Source organism: Eleutherodactylus coqui, chromosome 1 (genome assembly GCF_035609145.1).
Source record: "Eleutherodactylus coqui strain aEleCoq1 chromosome 1, aEleCoq1.hap1, whole genome shotgun sequence".
In the NCBI taxonomy this organism is placed as follows: Eukaryota; Metazoa; Chordata; class Amphibia; order Anura; family Eleutherodactylidae; genus Eleutherodactylus; species Eleutherodactylus coqui.
In genome coordinates, this window is record NC_089837.1 from 185,719,664 (window position 1) to 185,739,217 (window position 19,554).

General features: G+C 37.8%; 1 protein-coding gene across 3 annotated transcripts in view; it reads right to left on the bottom strand.

The window, feature by feature from the left end:
- Positions 1-572: 572 nt before the first annotated feature.
- Positions 573-19,554, bottom strand: part of COL12A1 (collagen type XII alpha 1 chain) — a 159,935-nt gene continuing 140,953 nt past the window's right edge. For 2 of the 3 annotated variants that reach the window (XM_066604593.1, XM_066604611.1), the window contains 8 exons: positions 14,437-14,490; positions 14,123-14,194; positions 12,081-12,116; positions 11,705-11,771; positions 9,877-10,065; positions 8,880-8,957; positions 5,272-5,442; positions 573-1,531 (listed from right to left, as the gene is read on the bottom strand). In XM_066604593.1, coding sequence (XP_066460690.1) covers positions 1,371-1,531; positions 5,272-5,442; positions 8,880-8,957; positions 9,877-10,065; positions 11,705-11,771; positions 12,081-12,116; positions 14,123-14,194; positions 14,437-14,490 — 828 coding nt within the window. In that variant the 3' untranslated portion in view covers positions 573-1,370. Of the gene's footprint in view, positions 1,532-2,359; positions 2,802-5,271; positions 5,443-8,879; positions 8,958-9,876; positions 10,066-11,704; positions 11,772-12,080; positions 12,117-14,122; positions 14,195-14,436; positions 14,491-19,554 lie in introns of those variants that run through there. The other variant, XM_066604602.1, reaches the window with a different exon arrangement.

The window sequence follows — 19,554 nt, forward strand, 5'->3', positions numbered from 1 at the left end:
CCTCTCCCTCTCCCCCTCCTCCCCCGTTTCCTCCTGCTCACTGCCACAACTCACCTCTCACCCGCGCTGGCAGCCGAACCTTTTCTTCCGAGCGGGCAGGTACTCGCTAAGGGCAATGCTCGATCGAGTAATTGTCCTTAGCGAGTATGCTCGCTCATCTCTATTGTTTATATAACTCAAGAACTATGAAAACAGCGTAGCTCGCTGTGCTATAATGTTTCTGTAACTCCCATTCATTTCTATGGGAAGTTACAGAAGCAGCATAGCTCAGCATGCTTGGCTGTTTTCACACTAATGGCCGCCATGGGGTCTGTGGGAACCACAACTTAAAACAGGTACAGGTTCCTCTGAATATGCCATAAAAATCAAAATGGAGTTATCCCTTTAAGAGACTCAGACTCAACGTTATGTAGTAAATAACTAAAATAATGTGTAACATCATTGGAGCTTCGATAATAGGGAGTGTTACTAGAAATTCTATTCACTGACAAAACTGAAGAAATGTATATGAACCCTATATTAATAGCAGTGTATAAATAATTCATAAAATAACACAACACACAGCAAATTGATTTCTTTTCAGTAGTTTTATTTAAAAAACGCCTCTTTTTTTCAGAAATAAATAAAAATATAAGGAAGTGAAATTCACAATTTGCAGTTAAAAAATTCTGAAATAGCCAATGTATTTTCATAGTCTTCAAACTGCTTTGAGAACGAAGAAACTTTGAGAACATTATATTCTGAAAACTGTCCATACTAAATATACAGCACAAACATGCAATTTCATTTTCTGCAGGATCGACTGCAAGTTGACATAAATGTAACTGTTAATGTGTCTACAATATAATCTTCAACCTAATGGACACAGTATATTTATCTATGTAAAAAGTTTTCTGGATGCTTAAAGTTATGTTGAGTATAAAAGCACTATATGCCCCACAATGTATAACCGATGGATGGGAGAGGTAATGATGGGACAGATGGTTTCTCTACTTGGGTGACAATATGGTTTTTAGATGCAGGGTATAGTTTGTTCTTGGTTTCGGACTGTACTATGTAACATTGCAATAAAATTATCATCTTTATTCACACATTAGGACAAGGCAATGGACGCTGCAAGCACAACATATTTTACACGCAAGTATAGAGAGCAACAGACAAGAAGCTGCTTGTGGTTCATATGATGAGATCTACGTGGTGCAGCACTCACAAAAAATGGCATGTGTACATACAGTTTATGGAATTGCATCTCATGAAGCAATATCCTGAAGTGACTTGTGAAAACATACAATCTGTTTACTGCATGTACCGTATCTGCTGATCAAGGTCACAAGTAAATGACGCACATAGTAAATACAATACTAAACCGTTTAGGATTTCACTACATTCTTTCTTAAGGATCTTCTCCACCGCATATGTTCAGCATATTCATGATGTTCATAATCCTCATCCTCGGGTCTTTCTGGTGGCATTTGGACTACGTAAGCTTGATTGTCAGGCTCAACTGGTCCACTTTCAGGCTGATAAGGTTCTAGTTGAAAATATTGCCCGATGGAACAAGACAATTATCTTATAATATTGATTCAAAGAACATTAAATACAATTTCACTTTGGTAGTTTCTAGCGGTTAATTGCCTGACTATAAATGTAGCAATCCATAAATGTTGTTTCGCATTTGCAACTTGTGTAATGCAACCACTACATTACAAAGTGAATGGGTGGACGATTACACAAATAGCATAAACGTAGTTGAACATTTACTAGCACATCACGGATGTCTATATGGTGTTTGCTACATATATATGTGTATGTATATATATATATATATATATATATATATATATACTATTTATATATATCTATATATATATCTATATATATATCTATATATATATATAGATATATATAAATATTATACATATATATATATATATATATATATGTATATATACATACACACCCATATATATAAATATATATATTCCACATCAAGCGGATTTTTGTAGGGAAGACAATTAACCTTTTGTTAACCGAGTTAATCATAATTATGCACCAGTTAAAAATCAGTGTTCTATAAACCAGTTCAGGGTTATTATAAGGGTATATTATACTGGAAGTTATACATTGTGCCAGGTATAACTCAGATTTTGTTTTAGCTGTAATAATTTAATGAGAATTGTTTTTGAATTGCCCTAATATGTCACAATAAATAATGGAATATATTATGATAAAAGCACATAATGCAGGACTAGATCTTCCCTAACAAGCAATAGCATTGTTGAGTATGTAAGGGATAAGGGGGTCAATGGTTATTCTAGCAGACAGCAAGCAGTAGGTTTTAATGTATTAGCTTATGGTAAAAAAAAATGTTAACTGATTTTAGTGGATATGATCCGATACAAATCATTTACAAGCCACAATTAGTTTATTATTTACATACATCATTTCTATTTCCTTATGTTAAATCTCTATATAAAAGGGTTACCTCAGATACAGTAGTTAGTAGTTATATTGACCTCTTGTGTAACTGAGGCCATATCTCTTTCATATATTGGACATGTCTTTTCACTACAGAATGCAAACAAACTTTGTGAGTTCATACTGCTGTCTTGGATCCCATTTGAATGCTGTTAGTATAAAGAACAGTTTCCCCGCTTTAGGATGACATTATAGGTCATTAGCTATATCCATGGTGAAAATCAGTTCAGATTAAGTATGTGCGCAAACATCTCAGAAACAGGATTTTCATGAATTCAAACTGTAAGCAGCACTTGAGGCTTAGAAAATGTGTTAGCCGGAACCTGAAACAGGTCAAAGATGATGTTAGTATTTAAAAGTATGAGATGAAAAATACATTGTCTTCCTCTTATACATTACTAAAGATTGTCCAATCTATTACAATCAGTTTTCTTATTTACCATGTATTTAGTTTTAGAAGTTTTAGGCAGTTCTCTATTAACAGTGAATAAAAACTAAAAATATTTCAACTGATATATTAAAAAAACCACAATTAATGTAAATGTGGTTCTCAGAGTGCAAACTTGTACAATTCAAAAAGGTCACCACAAAAACAAAAGCCTGGAAAAAGAATTACACTGAGAAATTCTCTTCCACAGCATCGCTTTATATTTTTGTAACCATTTCCAAGTTATATTGAGTTTTAACACAGTCAGTAGATGATGGATGACAGACATAAGCGCCTATTTCAGGTGTGTTTTGACCCTTGGACTACAGAGAAATAGTGGGCTCTTTGTCTATCCCGCAGTCTGCTTGACAAGCTTACAGCATATTTGACCAAAAGCCCTTGACCCCACAAGCCCAGCTGGCATTGGCATTTACCGACGTTTGGATGGTACTGATAACTGATTGCAAAATCCATGGGGTTTGTTAGTCTACAATTTTTTGATCCTAAGGATATGGACCAATGCTGTGGTACCTGCAATGGGGCCTCAACTCTGTCCATGGTGGCCGGCAAGATTGTGCAACCATTGGCTGCCACAGGTAGGTAGAGTTGTGAACATATTACAGTTACCACAACATCCGCCTGTACCCTAAAAGGAATGTAACTCTGTTTCATTATACATTTAAATTCCATGGGAGATGCAGATTTAGGGCTCAGTCACACTGGCGTCGATCAGCCCGTGTTTCGTAACGATAAGACGGCTGCACTGCAGGTGCAGACTACTCTCCACGCTGGCCGGTAAAAGAACACATGGCCGGCAATGGAGCCAGTCATGCAGAGAGTCGTCTGCACGCGGTACGGCCGTCTTATTGTGCAGAAACACGGGCGTGACTGAGCCCTAAAGGGAACCTGCTACCAGCTTCAGGGTTGCTAAAGCACCACTATGCTGTTGTGCAGTTGGGTTTGTAAAGATGCCCCTGTGAAAACGTGCCATTTCGGATTAGATAGAAAAACTAGTTTGCACTTCCAACGGATGAATTCGGGACTCATCACCCGCAGCATCAGGCCATACACACTGCATATGTAAAGCTGAGGACAGCACACCTTACTTCACTGCACATGTAGGCCCACATGGACAATTTTCAATGGTATATCTTTTGAAAGCTAATCCCCAGATCCATAATGGCACACTGGTGTTTTAATGGCTTTTAAGCTGGTGACAGGTTCCTCTTAAGATATCATCTAGGTCTATAGTAAACTTTGGTCAATGTAAATGGCTCTTATAAGTGGATGTCATCCAGCATCTCTAACTGTATAGGAGGTCAAATTAACACAGAGATAGATGTAAAGATCATTAGAAAATGTCACTCAAGTGGACAACTCAGGGACTTATACAGTACTTCAAGATATTTGCATTAATCTTAAGGGTAAATGCGCTATCTATATCATTTTCATAACATCCGTAATTTTATTTGATTATATGTATAAGTAAATTTTTGAGAATTGTTATGAGCCCCTATCTTTCAACCAAACTGCTCCTCTTACCAGCAGGTGTGAATAATGTAATAAAGAAGAACAGCCATCCGTGCCTTTCATTTACAGAATACAGGCTGTTATAAAATATTTTAATAGAGAAGCTAGGAGAGCAGTTGTTGATTGTATGATTTCCAGGATGTCTTCCTTTAGTACCTTTATTACTCCTGCTAGTAACCGGAGATTAGTACACTAGATGTTTATTAGGAAATTGGTTAATATTTCATTGCTCTAATGAAGTTATTCTTTTAGAGGATGAGATTGGAATTTAGGTATATTAAGGCTATTTCTTCAACCGTTGTATGAACACACTTTACATTCCTTCCCTATCTCTCCATCAAAGTTACATTTAAAAATTATCTTGTTTAAGAGTTTAAGATGGATATCAATTAATTCCCCTAATACTGTATACTGTTTTTAATGCTGGCTGAATATACTAAGTTATCTGTAATAATATCAGGCAATTCATATGTAGTCATCTCCTTCATTGTATTAAAAAGTTGCAGTTAGGGCTTAATTCACACCACATCTTGTGGTTTGGAAGTCCTAGAATGTTGGAGTAGGAAGAGACCTTCAGGGTCATCGAGTCTAATCCCCTGCTCAGTGCAGGATCACTAAATCATCCCAGACAAGTTAAGGGATACTTTACACATTTTAATAGTCTCATAAATATGCCAATATGATTCTAAGCAGACTAATATGGAAGACATTTTAGGTTGCAATGAACACGTATGCATGTGTTTTAACCATGTTAGTAAAAACAGTGGCATTCTTAATGATGAATTTTAGCTACTATACTACTATAAGCTGCGAAAATTACATATTTGTCAACATACCTGGGTATCCTTGACCGTTGTAAGGAATGCTTGCACAGAGTGATGCGTCACAGTATCCAGCTGGACCCGTAGGACCTCTAACGCCGTGGTTACCTGGGCGACCAGGAGGTCCTGGTGGCCCTGAAGAGCCTGTATTTCCTGGTGGTCCTGTCCTTGAGTCACCTGGTGGTCCTGATTTTGAAGAAGGAAATACAAAACTCTGAGGTTTGTTTTCTATTGTTTTAACGAAAAACTAATAATACATCTGGCGTACAAACTGTCTAGACATGTGTACATTGTAAAGACAAAAATGTAAAATTTGGCATATGTTTTCAATGAGGGAACCAAAAATTAACCAAACATTGCTGGCTATGATTCCTTGGGCTTCATAAAGCATTTTACATATACAATAGCTGTTATATCAGTGAATTGGCAAGATGTAACTAATTGAACAATATCAATGAATCATTTTGGTTTGTTTCCTCTGCTAAGATATAATAATATCCTCTGGGGAAACTACTACATTTGAAAGCACACTGAATTTCAATTGAAATTTAGAAGTGCATCAACTCTGCTACTCTGTGGCCCAGGGACAGATGAAGTAATGTTGTTTTTGGAGCAATTACTGTTATGGTAAGCTAAAATGTAAATCTTGGACCGAGTGAGGATAGAATAGCTGCAAGCTTGTACATGTTGTAATGAAAAAATCATGTTTTAAGTAGAGAATAAAATACATAAACAACCAGAAAATTTTCTACGGCCAAACCTCCAGCAAATAATCAGTCGATATGGTGAAAGATTATAGCACTGCAAATTTGGACTGTAGGACTATTTGTAATTTTGCATTTCATCCTGTAACATCTTAACAGCATGCCGAGAAATGGGGATTAAGGAGTAACACTAAAGATCTGTTTCCACGCTCACACAGTAGAACTGGTTTTGTTGACTTCATCAAGTAGAGTATTACATCAGTGGCTGAGTATCAAAGGGTTTCATTTGCAAATAAATGAACAGACATAAAAACCACTAGTTCAGATAATGAAATTATATTTGCTTCTTTGAGGATCTTTATTTCTTTTTTTTATATTGGGCTATTTTATAATATATTGTACAATAATAAAGCCTCTTTTATTTGATTTGTGCTGAGGATTGTAGATTTAAGAGGAGTGTAGATTTAAAAAAAAAAAACTTTTCAACAATGGCTACCACTCAAGTACAGATGTAAACAAGTTTAATTTGATTCTTAACACATTAAGAAAACTTTGTGTCACAGTTTATCCGTCCTTTACGTAAGAGTTTGCTGTGATAATCTAACAATAACTTTTGAATGGCTTAAAATAAGATACCGTATATACTCGAGTATTAGCCGACCCGAGTATAAGCCAAGTCAAAAAACTGCTAAAACCTATTGACTCGAGTATAAGCCTAGCTAGACTCGAGTATATACTAGGTAAAAGAAACCCCACAATACTCACCTCCCAGCCTGCGTCTGTGTCCCCGACGCGATGGTCTCCCCGGCAGTCCGTCAAGCTGCTTTAGACTTCTCCTCACTCTCATCTCCCTGCTGGGTTTTCAATTCCCCCTCAGCCAGAGCTGTGTAAGTAAGTGCTGTGATTGGATCGAGCACCAGCCAATCACAGCTGGCGCTCGATAAACCAATCACAGCCATTCAGTAATGTCATTCACTGAATGGCTGTGAATGATAGAGCGCCGGCTGTGATTGGCTGGCGCTCAAACCAATCACAGTGCTTACCTACACAGCGGTGATGGCGGAAGAATTCAAAGCTGAGCAGGGAGATGACAGCGGCAAGAATTCTCAAGCAGCTTGCCGCACCACCAGGAAGACCATTGTGCAAGGGACACAGATGCAGGCTGGGAGGTGAGTATTGTGGGTTTTTTGTTGGTTTTTTTTCTACCTTACCCGAGTATAAGCCGAGGGGGGCTTTTTCAGCATAAAAAATGTGCTGAAAAACTAGGCTTATACTCAAGTATATATGGTAATTTGTTGCAGAAAGTTATCATAGTCAAAATAAATTTGGCCACATCTGTACTTTTTTTCAAAGGGAACATGTCAGTAGAAAATGATTTATGGTATAAATCAAGTTTGTATGCAGTATATTTAAGGATTTTTGGTGTTTTTTTTATTTGCAACATCACATCTATAATCCTGTAATTCTCACTGACCACTAAATTAATAATAGGCTGACACTTTCTGTTCTGTAGTGAAAACTTTTCACCAGTTATCTCATTATCATCACAGACTGGATTATAATGAAAAGTAGCACCTATATAGAGATAACACAGGATCTACCATTCACATTAGGTCACAATTTATTTACTAGCACTGCAGAAAATCAGCTCAGTGCATAGGTAGACAGGCCCAGTGAACAGTTGATTGGTGGGGGCCCCTGTCAATCTACTACTGATGACCTGTCCTGCTGATAGGCCATCAATAGTTTACAACTGGACAACCCCTTTAAATTTTTTTAACTGCTCTGAAAAAAATGAAAGTTGAACACAAATTGGTTGCTAACGACACCAATGACATACGTAGTGTTGGACAGTTTGGATAAATGAGGCCTATAGGTTGTATCTGTAATGTCATGGTGTGTATATTGTGCATTCATTTCCCTGTCTCACCGTGAGTGTCCCTTAGGGCTCAGACACATGGGCGCATCGGCGCCCGTGTTACTGCAGCCAGCAGACGGTCGTACCTGAAGACGGACGTCTCTCTGCAGCGACAGGAGGAAGAACATGTGACTGGCTTCATTGCCGGTCATGTGTTCTTTCATCAGCGCTGGAGAGAGACGGCCGTCTTCAGGTACGGCCGTCTTCTAACTGTCAGTCACACAGTCGCATCGGCGCCGGTGTACGGGTACTGATGCGCCCGTGTGACTGAGCCCTTACTGTAATAGTATCAGCAGTAATGGATAGCAATACAAAAATAAAAACTATGCATCAGCCTTGATGGTGGTCGCAAGCCCAAATAGTATTGTAATAGTACTTTTTGGGCATGCAGCCTACCATCAAGGCTGACGTGCTTTTTTTATCGTTGTATTACTTTCTGCTATTGCTAATACTATTACATTGAGGGGCATTGCTAAAGCAATGAATATCGTACCAGCAAAACACATTACTGGTGTTAGTCTAGCAAGTGTGTAGCAAGTTTATATGAGTGAGAATGAGTAAAAATTTATATAAGGTAAAGTAAGATGGGGGAATATCTACCATGCCAACCTGGCACTACTTTCTGCAAAATACAATAATTTATTTTATCCTTACAGGAAGTCTAGCAGCCTTAATAGGTATTAGATTAGCAATAGATTTTGTCAAAGGCAAGGCAATCTACTGACATTAATGTGTAGATGTCTATAGTGTACATACCTAATAACTATGCAATGTGTTATCTATCTATCTCATATCTATCTATCTATCTATCTCCTATCTATCTATCTATCTCCTATCTATCTATCTATCTATCTATCTATCTATCTATCTATCTATCTCATATCTGTCTCCTATCTATCTATCTATTGAAAACAATTGACAATAATTGCTGATTGTTAAAGTTTTGGTTTTCTTTGACTTTCTTCTTCAAATGTAGTAAGATGCGATCAGTATATACCAACCTGGAGGTCCAGTAAGCCCTCTAGGTCCTTGAGATCCAGTTCCAGGATTGCCTCTCTCTCCCTTTTCTCCTGGTAAACCTAAGCAAGGTATGAAAACATAAAGAATCATTGTGTTTTGTGCTACATTATTGTCTTTTTAACCAGTGTTATAAAGTGTCTTAACCCCCTTTGTGTTCCATGTTATATATCCATCAAGTGTTTCATGATGGATATATATCCCAGGTTCTGACACTGGTACCAGCACATTCAGAGGCATTGGAATGGTTGATATACATAGTTGTGATCCTCCCACAATTGTTAAGATCAGCAATAACTCTGTCAATTTAGCTTCTTAGATGATGCAGTCAATAATGTTCACAGCATATAAGTGGTTGATAGAAGGAGGGGGCTCCCTCTGTCAGTCCATCGCTCCCAAGACATGTTTCCAGGATGGGTTGCTATGGCAGCCAGAGGCCCAAAAATGCCAACTGGGTTTGCCATCTAAAGAAGCCTATTAGGCCCTAGCATGGCCACATGGTCAAATCACCTAGTGGGATTAAAAAATGTGTTTAAAAAAGTTTAAAGTGCAGAAAAATGTATGAAATGAAGCTAAAGCATATAAAAATCACCTTTTTTCCTTTACACACTGGTATTGCCACATCCTTAATGATCTGGACTATAAGCTTAATGAATTATTTATCCCCGATGGTGAATGCCATGAAAATAAAAAAAGTGATGTTTTTTAACCCGCAAATAACGATAAGATGCGTCACTTAGGTGTTTAATAAAAATTAGTCAATGAATTATACGCACCCTAAAATGGTGAACTGAAAAATACAACTTAAGGCCTACATTGCCGAAAAAGTAAGAAAAAAAAGAATTATGGCTTTCTGAATGCGACAATATAGAAAGGAGAAAAAAATCACTGTGTTTTGAAGCTCAATCTGGCCACATCCTCAAGGGGTAAACAATATCAATACTTTCACTATGAAGGACAGTTTAAAAAAAAAAACCTCACCTCTTTCTCCAGGTGGTCCTTGAAGACCAGGTGTTCCTGGGAATCCAGAACTACCTGAAGCCCCAGGTTCTCCTCTTGGTCCAGCATTGCCTGGAGGACCTGGTGGACCTGCAGGTCCTGGCTGATTACGATTCGAATAATAATCATTTGGAATCTGGTTCAGCATTTGATTAAATCTGCTCATTTGACCTAAAAAATAGCAACATTAGAGGCAAGTAATGAGTTTTGATTCACATCTTACTTTTTGAATGAAGCATAATATAGCTTGAAACAGTGGAATCTCTTGGTGATATTGCTTAGAAGTTGAAAATCAGATGTCAGCATACTTCTTGAGTTTACAAATATATAATGTAGGTGTTCTACGAGTATGTGAGCAAAGTCTTTGAAGAAAACCATAATGAAAACCTTTCAAGTAGGCATGGTACAAAGCAAGTCTGGGATTTCATTCAGAGCGATATTTGGCAGGCTAGGTGGGCCAAGTGCTTATCTGTCTTAAGCTTTCATTCAGTCTTTCTGGCACAAAATGCTTGTGGTGTTGCAGGAAAGTAATCATTAGTCAATAATCTTGACATTCTACTGTTAACACAAAAAGAAATCCTACTTGCTTTCTTAGTATCAAATTCCATAATGTAGTAATTACCTGCTGAATAATGCTGAAAGTGGGACAATGTAACTATATAGCACAGAGATCAGTAAAGCAAAGTCTTATCTACTCAATAGAAAAAGTTGTACTTCTGTGGTTGTAAGTTTACTAGAACTTGAGCATTTTTTAAGCTTCCCTACTTAATAACTACTAAATAACTTAACTTATTTAATTAATTCAGCAAAAGGGAATAAATGTCAGCAAGCAGTTTCCTATCAGATGCATTTGATTCCACTTTAAAGTCCTGGTACTAATATACAATATAGTGTTATTGATAAACTTAATCTGTGTCATCTATATAAAATCAGGTATCAGAGGATGGTCCCCTGCTCAGTACTACTTTCTATATATCTAAATTATGTTGTCTCAGTAGTAGATGTATGTATTAGGATTAGAGATGAGCGACCACGCTCAGTAAAGGCAGTTACTCGTCTGAGCATCGCTCTTCTCGAGTAACTGCTTATTCGTCCGAGCAAATGCCGGGGGGGGGTGGCGAGGGTGAGTGGGTGAGAGCGGAGGGAGAGAGACAGATCTCTCTCACTCTCCCCCCACTCCCCCCGGCACCCCTCCCCCCCCCCCCCCCCCGCATTTTCTCGGACGGGTATGCAGTGACTCGAGAAGAGCGATGCTCGTTCGAGTAACTGCCTTTACCGAGCGTGGTCGCTCATCTCTAATTAGGATTTCCAATGGCTCCTTTTGTTGCTACATGAAAAGTAAGCACTTACACAGATGTAAGCCCAATAATCAACTGAAGTCTGTGGGTATATTCAAATGACACAATGTCCCAACAGGCTATTAGGGAACTATGCAATTAGAATTTATATGCAAATAATCCGAAAGGATCGCAATTCCACTAAAACTTTCCATGAAAAGAAAATAATTCCTAAGTGCTCTAACAAACAAGTTAAAAATATGATCCACTAAAGCAGATACTTGATCCTGAACTGTAAATGGCTGATAGATTTATTGCATAGTAAGTTTGAGCCAGCTAGCTCTGTCTATTGAATTGTATATTATGCTAGTCTTAGGATCACTGTATAAAAATTCACATTTCACCTGGTACAGATGTCTTCAATTTGTCTAGGGGTTCTCAGGACTAATATAGTCATACCCATCCAAACCATTAATTCCATATTATAAATGTACTACTATCAAACTGCATGCCAGACAATAGGGTGAACTTACTGTTTATCATCTGTTCACAAACTTGTCGTGCAACCGCTCTCATCATATTCTGGGATGCGATATCTCCCTTAAAGTCATAAATCACAACATGAATATACTGTAGATATAATAAACTATGCAATAACATACAGTAAGTAAAAGCTATAAGGCAGTAGGAGCAGTTTTAGGGGTTTGATTTGGATGGGTGCAATCATTTTAAAGTAAAATAAAAAAAACTTCCGTCACCTTCACACAACCCATCAGGAAGTAAAATAATGGACCATTTCCAGCATGCAAATGGCACCACAGCATGTAAATATCATCTCTAGTAACAAGCAAATATATATTTAAGAATTCATATAAGACTAATATATAAAGTTCCAATCCATCTACTTACCCTGTCACCCTTATCTCCTTTTTGTCCTGCAGGACCCTATAATGAAAGTATTATATGGTTGAGATAATTATATTATTTGTTTGTTCTTTTTATTTCAGCCAGGCACCACACAAAATCTTTTTAAACTTCTGTTATTTTAGCTCGGCCAGAGCTTTAGTGGTGCTTAAAAACTACTGAAAACATGCCCACCTATAAAATCTATAGGAAATATTCCAATTAGAGATGACCCATGCATTGATATTTTTATCCAGCATATAGTATACTCCAGAGCTTCTAAAAAGTGGAGCGCATATCGGAAATATAAGTGTCTTAACACTGCAAACCACAAATATTTATGTGTACTTTGATATGTAATGGGGAATCAGCAGATTGGAGCTACAATATATAATATTAGGACATGTTTTCTGGCCATCACAGCAGTTACTTAAAACAATTCTAATGAAGTTAAATGGTGGTCTATAAATTTTGTCCATAAACAGGAATCCCTCAATCATTCCATCATGTCTCCCTTCACCATTTGACAAATAATACATTGAATATGCAACCTCTAAGCCCAAACACAGAAACATCTGCCAGCCACCCTTACTAATCCAATGTTAGTTACCCTTTTATGCTGGCATATTAGTGTCCACAAGTTATTTACCATGCCATATTAATTAAGGCCAGTAGTGAACATCAAAGTGTACAAATTTCTGAACAATAATACCACCTCCCCACAAATTATTTGGCTAACGTATTTCCATCTAAAGAATAGAAAAGGCTTATTTTACTCTCTCGCCTCCACAGAGCATGGCCCATGCATGGTTCATTCCGGTACGACAAATCCTTAATGCTCTGAAGTCCCTCTGATCTTTTATACTTAAAGCAGGATAAGCTTTGATGTATAAGTACTTTAAACATCCCAATATTTCAGCTTTAATGGGACAACACAAGTTCTCTTTCTTCTTCACTGACCTCTTAGCTAGCTTTAGTTCTAATTCTATATTCTGCTCTCATGGGTTGGGCCTATTTTATATGTAACTCGCATAGGAACTGGTCACTGGTAGAGATGAGCGAATATACTCATTTCGAGTAATTACTCGATTGAGCACCGCGGTTTTCGAATACTTCCGTACTAGGATGAAAAGATTCGGGGGGCGCCAGGGGGCGGGGGTAGCAGCGGGGAACAGGGGGGAGCTCTCTCTCTCTCCCTCTCCCCCCCACTCCCCGCTGCAACCCCCCACTCACCCACGGCGCCCCCCGAATCTTTTCACCCAAGTACGGAAGTACTCGAAAATCGCGGCGCTCGGGTGAAAAAGGGGCGTGTCCGAGTAGGTTCGCTCATCTCTAGTCACTGGCTACCACAAAATTTACACTTTTATCTTCTGTTGTTGTCATCTTCTAGTTCAGTTCAGAGTACTGTACATAAAAATTAAGAATTCTAAAACTTAATTGAAGGAATATGCCATGATACACAATGCATGTTTCGAGAAGGAGACTACCACCTATAATCAGTTGAGCTGTAGGCTCTACTTATCAAATGTAACTATGTCCTACATTATAAGTTATCTAAAATATTTCTTTTTTTAACCAAAGTGGATACTTTTATAATATTGTGTACAATTAATTACTTTTTGTAAGTCACTATAAAAAATAATCATTGCCTCATAGTAGTTAAATCAGAGGAAAATTGCCTGAGGGAGAGATTGGATATCAGTTATTGTAAATGACATATAATTTAAGGATGGAGTCAGCAATGAAACTCAGGCACATTTCATAAATGTGCTGATCCAGCTCTTAACATTTACACAGCGTAGAAATATATGTTTTGGCAGATGATATTGGTGCTGCTTCAAATGGAAAATGATTACCTCAAATTCCAACAATCAACTACTACAACTGTTAAAATGATGTACTGCAAACTTTTACATCCAAAGGTTTTGCTACCCTGTCAACTAAAAGCTACGAGAGAAAAACTTTGGCTGCCCATGAATCTGTTTATTTAGCTACAAACTAAATACCAGTATTTGTTCTCAATCAGCAGAAAATGTTATTATTCTTACCGGTAAACCATTATCTCCTTGTTTTCCTGGTTTTCCACTTGGGCCTGTTGGTCCTTGTGCTCCTGGTGCTCCCTGTAAAGTAAAATGGAATATTTGATATAGGTTGTTACTGAAAATATATCTTTAAAAACGGAATTATTATGCTCCTTCCGCATGTATATATTTCCTACTTGACCATATTTCTTGCACTAGCATATGATTGTACTTTGAAGCTTAATGTTTCCATCCCTCAATGGCACATGAAGCCTATTAGAAAGAATTAATAATACAGTACTGCACATATTAGTAAATCTACATAATCTTATATTACTTACCATCGGCCCAGGTGGACCTCTGGGTCCAGCAGACCCATCTTTGCCTGTGAAACCCTAAATGAAGAAACAAGAGATATTTCTATAATATATACATTAAAAAATAATGTAAAGGACAAATCTACTAATTGTACATCATGTATTGATCCCTTTATGTATAATACTTAAGAATGTTTTATGTATAATACTTAAGAATGCACACAAAATGGTGGTCAGCAGCACAATCCTTTCCTCTCACCTAGATAAGACAGGGAACCTGCACGCCGGCTTTCAGTCAGGATCCAATTCAGACCGTCAATGCATATTTCAAGAAAGAAATGGTGGAGGCAGCAGTTGATGCAAAAAGTAGAGAGATTTTTATTCCTCCCACACAGAGAAAACGACGTTTCGACCCTTGTATAAGTGGGTCATACTTGACAAAGACTCACTTATACAAGGGTCGAAACGTTGTTTTCTCTGTGTGGGAAGAATAAAAATCTCTCTACTTTTTGCATCAACTGCTGCCTCCACCATTTCTTTCTTGGGATAATACTTAAGAATGTGCAGCTATATCAGAACAAATTTAAAGGAAAAATGAAGAAAAGGAAACACTGTGAGAGGGCCAAACATTACATCATGCTACTTTGCAGCCCTCAATTTCACTGTAAACGAGCATTTAATATAAATCATAATTCTCACTTACTTTCTGGCTTTATCCAATTGCAGCACAACTGCAGTTATAGAATATATAAATCTTGCTACATATAATTATTTGCATTATCCTCTTTCAAATAAGTAATTAATGCTGTCAATATGACCACTGAAAGGAATCTCTAGATTACTCTATGTAACAAAACACAGTACTAGGTGGTGTAGCCATTCAAATAGGAGTGATCTCAGGCTTATCCAAGCTCAAATTGGAAATTTGGTAATTTATGCGAATTACACTCTCAGTATCATTAACCTTTCAAGAAAAAACATAAACATTGCTTAAATCAACTGCCATTATAGACATAATCACTCCAACTTAAAGACTTTTTTTTCTGGAAATGATGTCATGTCTGTCCATTGGCTATGTCTGGTATTGCAGTTCTTTTACTTGAATGCAGAAAAGCTGCAAAGCTACATATAGCTCACAGACAGATTTGGGTTGTATTCACTGCTTGTCCTTCTCTAGGCACTCAAGCTGAACACAACCTACTTAGTGCCCATTTCACTGGCTAATTATTATCATGACTTGTTCATTTTTGAATGAGTGTAACATTAATTGCTCACAAGAAGCTCAAGGATAAACCATAAAATTATCATTTACTGTTAATCTTCATCAATTGCACTTCTGCATAGATATGGTGCCAGAATTTAGCTTACTACATAGATATGGTACCATAACAGAGCTTATGACATAGATACAGCTTAGTGCATAGATACAGTATAAGATTTGAGCATGCAACATAGATATAATAACAGAACCAAGTTTACTGCATACTTAGATACAGCACCAGAACCAAGATTACTGCCTAGATGTAACTTAATACATAGTTACAGTATTAAAACTCAGCATACTACATAGATACAATAACAAGAACCAAGCTTATAGCATAGATAGAATACTAAAACTAAAGTTACTACCAGATGGCACCAGAACCAAGCTTTGAGCATGGTTATGTTTTGTTATAGTGTCCAATCAGCGTTCCTGTCAGGCTTCAATTTACAATCCTAAAAACCAATAATGGCACCCCTAGACAGGACCTGAATGGAACCTCTCTCTGCCAATACTAAAAACTGCTCAAATGGAGACGAATGGATCTCAGTATTAGCAGGTTTACATTTGTTTTCTGCATTTTGTGTAGGAATGAAAAAAGGCATCCATAACATGGATCCAAACAAATGACAACATGCCAGAACAAATATGGAAAGAAGACTATCTTAAGAATCTTAAGAATATAATGCGGTCTGCAAAAACTGTAGGGCAAGTGTCAGAAGAGCTCAAGCTAATAATGAACTGAGGCTTGCAAGAGAAATAAAAAGCAATAAAAGAGGATTTGGGGGGTATGTCAATAGCAAAAGATAAGTCAAAGATGCTATATGATGTTTACAGGATGAAAATGATGAATTGGATAAAAATGGTGTTGCATTTGTTTTCTCTCAGAAAGTAGATGTAACATCAACTGATCTTCCCAGTGCTGTTATGTAAAAAAAAAAAGAATGCAGGTTATCTATAAGCAGAGAGGTGGGGAGAAAACACTCAGCTAACTTAAATGAATTCAAGTCTCCAGGTTCAGATGAATTGAATCTTGGATACTGAAGGAAGTAGCAGAAGTAATTGCTGAACCACTTGTCATAATCTTTGAAAATTTCTGGGGAACTGAACAAGTCCCAGAAGTCCCACAAGGTAAGCAATACTATATAAAGACTGTATCAGTATATGTATGTTATGCTTGAAAAAGGCGTTTAATAGAACGTCGAAACGCGTTGCATTTGTACTTATTGTTTTTCGTCTATGGAGATCTTATTAAATTTACTCCGTAAAAAACTGTTGAGTTATAACAGTTAACTTTTCCGAGTGACAAGATCCACAGAAAGAGCGCGGATGGAGATTGTTTTCATCTTTATACCTGTAATTTCCCCATTTTGGTTTTGATACCTTTTGGGGATTTTCTTCCTGCTGCACCTCCTTAACTTTTAAGGATATCCGGGAATCTTTGTATACTACAAGCAAACCAGGATCATGGGTGTAAGCGGGTCAGCCCCTAATTTTTAGGGGCCCCGCTTTGCACCAGGTGAGTAGAATCATATTTCAGTTTTCGGAACATTGTGTGGTGGCGCAGATCTTTATCCAGTATCTAATGTTCAGTGAAGAGTTACCAGGATGGTAAGCAGTATTCAAACTATGTCCTATGAGGAACAGTTAAAGGATCTGGGAATGTTTAGCTTGCAAAAAAGAAGGCTGAGAGCAGACTTAATAGCTGTCTACAAATATCTGAAGGGCTGTCACAGTGCAGAGGGATCAGCCCTATTCTCATTTGCACAAGGAAATACTAGAAGCAATGGGAGGTAACTGAAAGGGAGGAGACACAAATTAGATATTAGAAAAAACTTTCTGACAGTGAGGGTGATCAATGAGTGGAACATGTTTCCACAGGAGGTGGTGAGTTTTCCTTAAATGGATGTCGCCAAACACAGGCTGGACAGACATCTGTCTAGGATGATTTAGTGAATTCTGCTTCGAGCAGGGGGTTTGGACCAAATGTCCCTGGAGGCCACTTCCATCTTTATGATTCTATTAATATTTGTTGGTCTTTGTTTCAGCAATATTCATTAAAGGAGGATTTCCATCTCAGCTTTTCATGGCTGAGATGCGAAAAGCTAGCTGCTCTGTTCCGACCACCTGTCAGAAAGAGTAGAGTGCTTAAAGGGGTTTAATCACTATCAAAAAACTATATTCATCTCTCTTCAGCCCCCCTCCCCCCCAGTATGCAACTGAGTGGTTCCAAAAGCTCTGATGTCAGCTTCTAGTTGAATGACTGGCAGAAGTCAGGTGAGTGCTGCAGCCAATCAGGGGCCACAGCATCACTACACAAACTCCTGTTATCAGCAGTTACACTGTAGCCTCTTATTGGCTTCAACAGTCGCATGACTCTCGCCAGCAGTACACATGGAAGTGCTGGGGCTGTGGGGGCCGCTCAGGTGCATCCTGGGATGACCTCTAGTGCCTAGTGGAAAATACTGGCTGGGGAAAATGAAAAAAAGCAGACTCATTTTTCTAATCCTAAAAAACCTCTTAATCACTCATTTACTTGGTTTCAGGATTGCGGATTACAGCTATAATTTTTATATCAAGCTTCAACAATTTTTTTTATCCAAGCATACCAAAAGAGCCTCTTATTATCATAGAGAGTAAATCATCATGATTTACTTCTGTTGATAACAATACAAACCTAAGTTTCTAAAGGTGAAAAGTAGAGATGAGCAAGCACCCAAATGCTCGGGTCCTCGTTATTCCAGTCGAGCTTTTTGTAAAATTCGAGAGCTCTACCGAGTAACGAACCCCATTGACTACAATAGGAGACTCAAGCATTTTTGTATGTGGGACGCCGGGTGCCGAGCTTTTTTGGGGGGGGTTGTGTGTTCTCTCTCTCTCTCTCCATCAGCCAGCCAAAAAATTTGCCATTGACATGCGCTGCGTTGCAGCTGGCAGGGCCCAAAACCGACACGTCACAGTGGGAAGGGGCAAAAAACTGGGGCGGGGTCAAACACGGTGTGATTCTCGCTCGATTAGCGAGCACCATCGAGTCTTCTAATACTCGAACAAGCAACAAGCTCGGAAGAGTACGTTCGCTCAACTCTAGTGAAAAGCTTAGTCTACTATGGCAGCTAATAAAGAATGCATACCCTAATCTACTATTTAGTGTAAAAATCAAATCATTGACTATAAATATATCACATTTTTAAAAAAAAATGCATTATATACACATCAAAATTTGATACTTTAAAAGAATCACACTGGTAAAGAATAACTCATAATGAAGTTTAACCATTTTTATGCATGAAAGACTGATAAAAAGATGCACAGGATGAGAGTGTGATAAATGGGACAAACCAGGACAGTCTGAATTCAGCATCAACCTCATCAAAAAGTCTAGTGAATACACAATTTGACAGTATTATTACCATCTAACAAATACCTCAGGTAACTGATGATAGAGCTTTCAATTGGCTGACAGCTTGAATGAAACATGTGTGGGCACCTTAAATAGCTGTTAGCAAACAGTTATCAACTGAGGCTTCACTACTTCCAAGCTATTTGGTATCAGCAATATGCATATTGCATTAATAGAGGAAGACAGGCAGTTATCAAACACCCCTTGGTACTGTTTATTACCAGGTCAAAATTGAAACCTGTTGGATCTTTGGTTTCCCCAACTCCAGTCTTTGAAATCATTTGGCTCCACTGTCTAATATCTATGGACAGCTGTAATAAATACAACTTTGGCTTCCCATGCAACAAATTTATATCTGCAGCTGACCAAATAACATACAACATAATAAAATTACTGGGAAATATGCTTTCCTATCAGCAGAGCATCATAAGAATAATGAAAATATAAATCTCTACCATGTAAGACTGATTAAACTGACATG